The sequence below is a fragment of the Amblyraja radiata genome, chromosome 2 (assembly GCF_010909765.2).
Source record: "Amblyraja radiata isolate CabotCenter1 chromosome 2, sAmbRad1.1.pri, whole genome shotgun sequence".
NCBI lineage: Eukaryota > Metazoa > Chordata > Chondrichthyes > Rajiformes > Rajidae > Amblyraja > Amblyraja radiata.
In genome coordinates, this window is record NC_045957.1 from 18,483,700 (window position 1) to 18,494,381 (window position 10,682).

The 10,682-nt window shown below is 46.2% G+C and overlaps 1 protein-coding gene across 2 annotated transcripts in view; it reads right to left on the reverse strand.

Moving 5' to 3' along the window:
• The window catches only part of casd1 (CAS1 domain containing 1), a 69,931-nt gene extending 59,704 nt beyond the window's left edge, over positions 1-10,227 (reverse strand). Inside the window, exons 1-2 of one of the 2 annotated variants that reach the window (XM_033042517.1) lie at positions 10,110-10,227; positions 1,844-2,023 (exon numbers count right to left, since the gene is read on the reverse strand). In XM_033042517.1, the coding sequence (XP_032898408.1) occupies positions 1,844-2,023; positions 10,110-10,164 (235 nt within the window). In that variant the 5' untranslated portion in view covers positions 10,165-10,227. Of the gene's footprint in view, positions 1-1,843; positions 2,186-10,109 lie in introns of those variants that run through there. The other variant, XM_033042536.1, reaches the window with a different exon arrangement.
• Between the last annotated feature and the right edge of the window lie 455 nt (positions 10,228-10,682).

The following is a 10,682-nucleotide window of genomic DNA, read 5'->3' on the forward strand; positions in this document are numbered from 1 at the left end:
TGAGACCAAAATGTATAAACATGACCTTTATTAAAATCTGACAAAGTGTACTTTAACCACGTGTGATTTTTTTTCTATTACAAATCTCAAATTGTGGAGTACAGAGGCAAATAAATAAATGTTGGGTCTTTGTCCCAAAAATTATGGAGGGCACTGTATCAATACTAAGCTCATTTAACCAGCATGTGGTCTATATGCATGTGGAAGAATCCCCACAATCAGTAAAGCAGATGAGTTTTTCCAACTATCCAGTAGTTTTGGAGTTAGACAAAAAATGCTGGAGAAACTCACCCGCTGAGTTTCCCCAGCATTTTTGTTTACCTTTGATTTTTCCAGCATCTGCAGTTCTTTCTTTTAAGTTTCAAGATGTCAAGAGAAGCGAATGGAGAACAAAGGGTTTAACACATATTCTAACCCACATGGTGGCAAGTGGCTGGACCTTGCTGCTTAAAAACCAAAAAGGGAGCGGAGGAGAAACCCTTAATCAAACAATATTTGAGTGTGTATCTGAAGAGCAGTGATCTATGTGGCTACTGATTAAGTGCAGGAAGGTGGGATTACATTGGGTAGCTATTTATCCATCTCCAGACAGGATGGGCTAGATGGTCGTGTACATTTTCTGTTTTCTATGGAATAAGTGCATTAGCATGTGATAGGATGGAGGCCAAGACATTCGAGGTGGCAGATGCTGGAATCTGGAGCAAAAGGCAAAATCTGATAGATGAACTCACAGATCTGCCCGTCTCTGTGGAGGGAAATAGACTGATCATTTTCCTCCACAGCTGTCACCTCACCCTGAGTTCCTTCAGCAGCTCAGGCATATTTTTTGCGAGAGTTATGTTGGGTCAGGAGAGTCCGAATAATCTTCTGCGCTAATGATCTTCTGGCTGGATATTTGACTGCAATCAGCACTAATTGATTTTCCGCACCCATTTCTGTTGGGCCAGGAGAGTCAGAATAATCTTTTGTTCTATTGATCTTCACGCTGAAATATGAGTGCAATCAGCACTAATTGGTTTCCCTCACCTATTTTATATTTGCGGCTTTAGACCACAGTATTTAAAGTTATGCACATTTAAATGGTATACGATGTTGCGGAAACGATCTATTTGCAGCCTTACAACACAAAAGTAAACTAGACAGCAAACATTACAAGTAAAATGCATCTGGATAAATCAAGCTCAAACTCTGCTCATTCATTCAGCATTTTGTCAGATGACAGAACACCACGCCGTCCGTGTTTACCCCTTTCAAATGAGTGGGGTATCAAAAGCATACATTGGATGGGGCGATGCGATTCCGCAGCTCCCATGTCGTACAGATGATCATAATGCTACGTTTGGGTTTTCTGTTGCACCGGCTCAGGGAAGCAACACCTCAAGGCCAGTTGGTGACACACAAATGTGTAGGAAGGAACTGCAGACACCGAGGAAAGACGCAAAATCTGAATAGAGGTCTCGACCCTTTAAACGTCGCCCATTCCTTCTCTCCAGAGATGCTGCCTGACCCAGAGTTGCTCCAGCATTTTGTGTCTATCTTTGGTGAAACACAAAGGCAGCCGGTGGCCGGCGGCAGCGACTGGTGATCATTCCGGGTGCGCATTGAACGAGGAGGCAGCGAGGACGAGCCGCCCACTCCCAGCTTGTGGCTCCGAACCTGCCGGAGCAACATTAAACCAGCGTCCCCGCTCCTCCTCCTCCCCCACCGTGGGATCTGCTCCGGACCCAGTGTTAATGTTGATGCCCGGCTTCGCCTTCATGGACGTACACGGCCGGCGGTCGTGGATATCCCGGGACCGAGTGACCACACACACCCACCCACATCGCCCTCCCCACGCCTTTACCTCCGTACATCCTGTGGATCCCATGGCCGGCGGTTAAGATGAGCACGAAGCCGATGGCGAGCAGCTTGGCGTTCCTGATGTTGAAGTGTTGATTAATCTCCCGTCTGCCCATCGCATAGGCCTGCGCCGCCATCTTGGCTCCTCCATGACAACCGTGTGAGAGGCGAGCGCGCAGGGAGCCTGCAACAGGCGAGCAGAGAGGCGGCGAGCGCGCCTGCGCGTCAGCTCCCCGGCCGGCTGGCTGGCTGGCAGTGCGCCACGTTAAATCACCACCACCGCCACCAGGGGGCGCCCAACAGAAAGGGATAGCTCCAGGGTAGATTAGAGGGGTCCAGGGTCGAGCAGGGTCAGGGTGGAGGAGGAGAGGGGGAGAGAGGTGGAGGACAGGAGGAGAGAGGTGGAGGACAGGAGGAGAGAGGTGGAGGACAGTAGGGGTGGAGGACAGGAGGAGAGAGGTGGAGGACAGGAGGAGGGGTGGAGGACAGGAGGGGTGGAGGAGAAGAGGAGGAGGACAGGAGGGGTGGAGTAGAGGAGGAGGAGTGGAGTAGAGGAGGGGTGGAGGAGAGGAGGGGTGGAGGAGAGGAGGGGTAAGGGGTGGAGGAGGGGTGGAGTGGAGGGAAGGGACGTGGGGTGGAGGTGTGGAGGAGGGATGGAGGAGAGGAGGGGTGGAGTGGAGGGACGTGGGGGGGAGGTGTGGAGAGGTGAGGTGGGGATGAGGGAGGAAAGAAAGGAAGGAGGGAGGAGTGGTGAGGGGAGGGTTGGAGGGAAGTGAGGGGAGGGGTGAGGAGGGGAGGTAACAGACTCCATTGGCTTTTATTTAATATTTCATATTTGTCCAAATGACAATTGTGACTGGGAACCAATTATTAATTGGCCTGGTGTTGCTGGATTTAGGTTTATATCTTTTTATGATAACCTATTTTCTTGTAAAAGATGAGTAGGTTTGCAGATTGCACAACAATGGGTGGAGCCGTAGATAACAAAGAAGGTTATTTAAGTATAAAGGAGAACAGCTGGAAAATTGGTTGGAGTGGTATCAGTTGGAATTTAATCCACCAAGTGTGCAATATTGTACTTTGGGAATTCACATTCTGATAGGACAGAGAGAATAAATGGCATGGACTGGAGACTCATTGATATGCAGAGGAAACTTGGGATGCAAGTCCCTAGCTTGCTGAAAGTGGTGACGCAGGCAGAAGGGGTAGTTGAGAAAATATTTGGTATGCTTGATTTCATAGGCCAAGGCGTTAGGTATAAGAGTTGGGCATGTTGCAGCAGTACAAAACATTTTGTAGACCACATTTGAGGTATGGTGTATGGTTGTATTCGTCACATTGCAGGTTAGATGTAGTCACAACAGAGATTCATTAAGATGTTGCGTGGAATAGAGGGATGTAGACTTTAGAGATACAACGGGGAAACCGGGTCTTTGATCCACCCAGTACGTGCTGACCAGTTATCCTCGTACACTAGCACACTAGGGTAAATTTACATTTTTTTAACCAAAGCCAATTAACCTACGTCTTTGGAGTGTGGGAGGAAACTGAAGCACCCGGAGAAAACCCATGCAGGTCACGGAGAAAGTACAAACTCCCTACAGACAGCATCCATAGTCGGGATCAAACTTAGGTCTCTGGCGCTGCACCACTGTGCTGCCCTTAATACCAAAAGAAAAAACAAACTGCAGAAGTTATTCGGAGAGATTAGATAGGATGGGTTTATTTTCACAGAAATGTGAAAGGCTGAGGGATGACCTTGTAAGGCTTTATAAAACTATGGGGGGCATAGATATAGTCAACAGTCTTTTTTTCCCCAGGGCAGGAACAACTACAGGATACATGTTTCAGGTGAGAGAAATCTAAAGGAGATCAAACGTGTATGTTTTTCAGGGGGGTGGGGATGGAGTTTGCAGATTTCAGAGGAAGTTGTCAGGCCGATACAATTAGGATGTTTAAAAGGCTTTTGGACAGATACTTTGATAGGTCTATATCCCTTGATGCCTTTCCTAACGCAGGCAAATGGGATTAGCAGGAAAGGCATCATGGTTCAGATTTACGAGGCAAGTTTAAAGGAGTCCTTTCTGTGTAGCGAGATCCTGATTCGTTTTTTGAACAATGGTGTAATATTTATGTCTCCAGCCCTCTGGCAATAACCCTCTAAGGAGACTTGGAAGATTATGACCTATGTCTACGCAATTTTGACCCCAGACTTCCCCTGCGATCTTACATCCTGTCTAGATCTTTTTATGTATCTACCTTTGAAAAAGCCAGCCTTTCCAGTAATTTCTTTCCATCAATGTTTAACCTATCGAGTCGCTCAACCATTTCTTCTTTTACTGTTACTGGCAATGACTTTTGGCTTGTTAAAGAAAAATGCATATTTACTCATGTGATTATACCCCATCCATCTACACCCGGATCTTCTTTCTGAACCCTCTGATCTGACGTCACGTTTATTAATCGTGTTAACGAGGCTATTCTTTCATATGCTTGTTCTGTAATTTTATTTAATTTACTTACTGTTCTAATTTCCTATGTTTCCTAATTTAATTCCATCGTCTAAATCATTAATATATATTGTAAATAATTGGGGTCCCAGCACTGAGCCTTGCGGCACCCCACTAGTCACTGCCTGCCATTCTGAAAAGGACCCATTAATTCCTACACTTTGCTTCCTGTCTGCCAACCCTTTCCTATGTTTCAGCTCAAATAGAGGGAACAGAGAAAAGTCTTTAACGCTGCTCCCAGCTAGATTGTCATTGTTCCTATACCTCACTGTACTTGTGCAAACTCGACTTAAAAGGACATGAGAGGCAAAAACGAGCTGATGCAACATGCCATTTGCTTTCTTCACTGCTGTACCTGCATGTTTACTTTCAGTGACTGATGTACAAGGACACCCAGATCTCGTTGCACCTCCCTTTTTCCTAATTCGACACCATTCAGATAATAATCTGTCTTCTTGTTCGTGCCACCAAAGTGAATAACCTCACATTTATCCATATTATACTGCATCTGCCCACTCATCCAACCTATCCAAGTCACCCTACAGACTCATAGCATCCTCCTTGCAGCCCACACTGCCACCCAGCTTTGTGTAATCCGCAAACTCGGAGGTTAAATTTAATTCCATCGTCTAAATCATTAATATATATTGTAAATAATTGGGGTCCCAGCACTGAGCCTTGCGGCACCCCACTAGTCACTGCCTGCCATTCTGAAAAGGACCCATTAATTCCTACACTTTGCTTCCTGTCTGCCAACCAGTTCTCTATCCGTCAATACCCTACCCCCCAATACCATGTGCTCTAATTTAGCGCACTAATCTCTTGTGCGGGACCTTGTCAAAGGCTTTTTGAAAGTCCAGATACACCACATCCACTGGCTCCCACTTATCTATTCTACTTGTTACATCCTAAAAAAAACCCAGAAGATTAGTCAAGCATGATTTCCCCTTCGTAAATCCATGCTGACTTTGACTGATCCTGTCACTGCTTTCTAAATGCGCTGCAATTACAGGTGCACAACCTTTTATCCGAAAGCCTTGGGACCAGACACTTGTCGGATTTCGGAATTTTTCGGATTTCCGAATGGAAGATTTTTAGCGTAGATTAGGTAGGTAGCGCGGGCGGCTTGAAAAGTCTGGAGCGGCTGCTTCCTCCCCGGAGAATCATTGCATAAATGTTAGTCAGTTAGTTTGGAGGGATTTTATGTGGTGGGGGGAGTGAAGGGGGAAACTTTAATTCTTAGTCCCCTACCTGGTCGGAGAGGCGGGGAGCGGGCAATGCCTTACTGGGTCGCCGTGCAGTAAGCTCCGGAGCGCTGTGGCCGCCGACTCCCAACATCGCGGAGCTGGGGGCTGCGGGCGTCCGGCCGCGGTTGGAGCTCCGACCCCGGCAACTCTACCCCTGGCTGCGCGGCACTCCAAATCCAGTGCGGCCGGACGCCCGCAGCCCCAGCGCCGCGATGTTGGGAGTCGGCGGCGTCGCAGCGCTGGGATACCAGCGGGGAGCGGGCAATACCTTACCAGGTCGCCGTGCGGTCCGGAGTGCTGTGGCCGCCGACGCACAACATGTCGGCGGCCACAGCGGTGCTGGGGCTGCGGGCGTCCGGGCCGCGATGGATTTGGAGCGCCGCGCAGCCAGGGGTAGAGTTGCCGGGGTCGGAGCTACAACCGGCGCCGCCCGCGGCCGGACGCCCGCAGCCCCAGCTGGGAGTCGGCGGCCACAGCGCTCCGGAGCTTACTGCACGGCGACCCGGTAAGGCATTGACCGCTCCCCGCCACTCCGACCAGGTAGGGGACTAAGAATTAAAGTTCCCCCCCTTCACATAAAAGCCCTCCAAACTAACTGACTAACATTTAAGCAATGATTTACAGATGTTTAAGTGTCTTCCCGGTCTCCGGGTAGGAGGCAGCCGCTACAGTAGTACAGACCTGGGTTGACCGTGGGTCGTTTCGGGTCAAGTTTGGCGCCAAACGCGAGCTTTGGTGTGCAGACGACATCCTGGGAAAAAATGGCCGGTTTTCGGAGTTTTCGGTTTCCGGAACTCCGGATAAAAGGTTGTGCACCTGTACATCTTTAATAATCAACTCAAGCATCTTCAAATAACTTGTTTAACTGGTATGCCATATAACATATAACATATATCCTTGTTTCCCCATTATAAATTCACCTGTTTCTGACTGTAAGGGATCTACATTTGGCTTCACTAATCTTTCCTCTTCACATATCTATAGAAGCTTTTACAGTCACTTTTTAATATTCCCCGCAACTTTCTTTCATGGTCTATTTTCCTCCTCTTAATTAACCCCTTTGTCCTCCTCTTTTGAATTCCAAATTTCTCCCAGTCCTCCGGTTTGCTGCTTCCTCTGGCCAATTTATATGCCTCTTCCTTGTATTTGACACTATTTCCAATTTCCCTCGTCAGCCATGGTTGAGCTGCCTGCCCCATTTTATTTTTGCGCCAGACAGGGATGAACAATTGCTGTAATTCATCCATGTGATCTTTAAATCTTTGCCATTACATCTCCACCATCAACCCTTTAAGTATAATTTGCCAGTCTATCCTAGGCAATTCCCATACCATCAAAGTCTCCTTTCTTTAAGTTTAGCACCATGGTCTCTGAATTTACCGTGTCTCCATCCATCTTAATGCAGAATTCCATCATATTATATCCAAGGGATATGGGGAGAAGGCAGGAACGGGATGATTGGGGATGCTCAGCCATGATCACATTGAATAGTCGTGCTGGCTCGAAGGGCCAAATGGCCTATTCCTGCACCTATTGTCTATTATGGTCACTCTTGCCCAAGGGGTTTTGTACAACACGATTACCATATAACGATATAACAATTACAGCACGGAAACAGGCCATCTCGGCCCTACAAGTCCATGCCGAACACTTATTTCCCCCTAGTCCCATCTACCTGCACTCAGACCATAACCCTCCATTCCTTTCCCATCCATATACCTATCCAATTTATTTTTAAATGATAAAATCGAACCTGCCTCCATCACTTCCACTGGAAGCTCATTCCACACAGCTACCACTCTCTGAGTAAAGAAGTTCCCCCTCATGTTACCACTAAACTTCTGTCCCTTAATTCTGAAGTCATGTCCTCTTGTTTGAATCTTCCCTATTCTCAATGGGAAAAGCGTATCCACGTCAACTCTGTCTATCCCTCTCATCATTTTAAAGACCTCTATCAAGTCCCCCCCTTAACCTTCTGCGCTCCTAAGAATAAAGACCTAACTTATTCAACCTTTCTCTGTAACTTAGTTGCTGAAACCCAGGCAACATTCTAGTAAATCTCCTCTGTACTCTCTCTATTTTGTTGACATACTTCCTATAATTGGGCGACCAAAATTGTACACCATACTCCAGAATTGGTCTCACCAATTCTTCCAAATGGCCTAAATCTCTCTGTAGGCTTTGGAAATCTACTTCATTATCCACAACACCACCTATCTTAGTATCATCTGCATACTTACTAATCAAATTTACCACACCATCATCCAGATCATTGATGTGCATGACAAACAACAGTTGACCCAACACAGATCCCTGAGGCACCCCACAAACAGCCATCCACCATTACTCTCTGGCATCTCCCATTCAGCCACTGTTGAATCCATCTTGCTACTCCTGCATTAATACCCAACAATTGAACCTTCTTAACCAACCTTCCATGAGGAACCTTGTCAAAGGCCTTACTAAAGTCCATATATACAACATCCACTGCTTTACCCTCATCAATTTCCCTAGTAACCTCTTCAAGAAATTCAAGACGATTAGTCAAACATGACCTTCCAGGCACAAATCCATGTTGACTGTTCTTAATCAGACCCTGTTTATCCAGATGCTTATATATATTATCTCTAAATATCCTTTCCATTAATTTGCCCACCACTGACGACAAACTAACAGGTCTATAATTGCTAGGTTTACTCTTAGAACCCTTTTTAAACAATGGAACAACATGCGCAGTACGCCAATCCTCCGGCACTATTCCCGTTTCTAATGACATTTGAAATATTTCTATCATAGCCCCTGCGATTTCTACACTAACTTCCCTCAATGTCCTAGGGAATACCCTGTCAGGACCTGGAGACTTATCCACTTTTATATTTTTCAAAAGTGTCAGTACTTCTTTTTCTTTGAATCTCATAGTTTCCATAGCTACTCTACTTGTTTCCTTTACCTCACATAATTCAATATCCTTCTCCTTGGTGAATACCGAAGAAAATAAATTGTTCAATATCTCCCCCATCTCTTTTGGCTCTGCAGATAGCTATCCACTCTGTCTCTCTAATGGACCAATTTTATCCCTCGTTATCCTTTTGCTATTAATATAGCTGTAGAAACCCTTTGGATTTACTTTCACCTTACTTGCCAAAGCAACCTCATATCTTCTTTAAGCTTTTCTAATTTCTTAAGATTCTTTTTACCTTCTTTATACTTCTCAAGCACCTCATTTACTCCATGCTGCCTATAATTATTGTAGATCTCTCTCTTTTTCCGAACTAAGTGTCAAATTTCCCTTGAAAACCATGGCTCTTTCCAATTTTTACTATTTCCTTTCAACCGAACAGGGACATAAAGATTCTGTACTCTTAAAATGTCCCCTTTAAATGTCCTCCATTTCTCTTCTACATCCTTCCCATAAAACAAAATGTCCCAATTCACTCCTTTTAAATCCTTTTGCATCTCATCAAAGTTAGCCTTTCTCCAATTATATTGAAACTAATGGTATTGTGATCACTGGACCCGAAGTGCTTCCCAACGCATACCTCCGCCACCTGACCTGTCTCATTTCCTAACAGGAGGCCCAGCACTGCCCCTTCTCTAGTAGGTACCTCTATGTATTGCTGCAAAAAACTATCCTGCACACATTTTACAAACTCCAAACCATTCAGCCCATGTACAGAATGTGTTTCCCAGTCTATGTGTGGAAAATTGAAATCTCCCACAATCACTACCTTGTGCTTACTACTAATATCTGCGATCTCCTTACATATTTGCTCTTCCAATTCTCGCTCCCCATTTGGCAGTCTATAATACACCCCTATAAGTGTTGCTACACCTTTCCCACTTCTCAGTTCCACCCAAATAGCCTCCCTAGACGAGCCCTCTAATCTATCCTGCCAAAGCACTGCTGTAATATCTTCCCTGACAAGCAATGCAACACCTCCACCTCTTGCCCCTCCAATTCTATCACACCTGAAGCAATGAAATCCTGGAATATTTAATTTCCAATCACAGCCCTCCTGCAACCATGTTTCACTGATCGCCACAACATCATACTTCCAGGTGTCAATCCAGGCTCTAAGCTCATCCACCTTTCTTACAAATATACACATTTAAGAAACCCACCGCCTCTTATTCTCTGTTTATTTTCTTTTTCTTCTTTCTCCCCTAGATTTTGGGTCCGAGTGCTTCCCTTCTCTGCCTCCTGCCTCACACTCTGTGATTGCTAAGATTGGAATGCAAGATCCACAGATAACACTCCTTTAAACTTCACAGTCACAAACTGACAGAATCGAGAATCCTGATCACCCCCAGTCAGAAAGAATGCAGAGCCAATGAATTAACTTTTCTTTTAAAATTCACATTACAAGGCATAAATTATGTGGCGCCGACAAGCTAAACTATTTCGAAACAATCTACACTTCCAATTCCAATACATCAGAAAATGCTTGATAGTTAATTTTAAAAAACACTATTCGCCTCATGATGGAAATGTATTAAAAAAAAGTTTATTCACCTCCCCATGTGGGGGATTTCTGTTCCGTTGCTGGATTGGTAGCGTTCCCGTCCATTTATCAACGATTCTGAGGAAGCGACAAGATGTTCAACTGTAGCAGGTGCATGCAATGGAAATAAACCTGTTTGTGTACTTCCTTGATAGCTGACGTCTACGTGTAGACAGATAGGACACTCCCTTACACTGCCTTAAAGGAACAGTGGCACAATGTCACATGGGGGGTGGTGTGGTGGGGGGTTCGGCGGCGGTCAGAATGGGACGGCTGCGGGTTATAACGTGCCATCGTTTCTCCCTCCCTTCACTCTCTTTGTTTTTTCTCTCTCTCTCTCCCCTCTCTCTCTCCCGTCTCTCTCACTCTCTCCCTCTCCCCTCTCTCCTCTCTCTCACTCCCTCTCTCTCCCTCTCTCTCTCTCACCCCCCTCTCTCTCCCTCCCCTCTCTCTCTCCCCTCTCCCCTCCCTCTCCCCCCCTCTCTCCCTCTCTCCCCCCCCCTCTCTCCCTCTCTCTCTCTCTCCCCCTCCCCCCCCCCCCTCTCTCTCCCCCCTCTCCCCCCTCCCCCCCCCCCCCAGTTAAT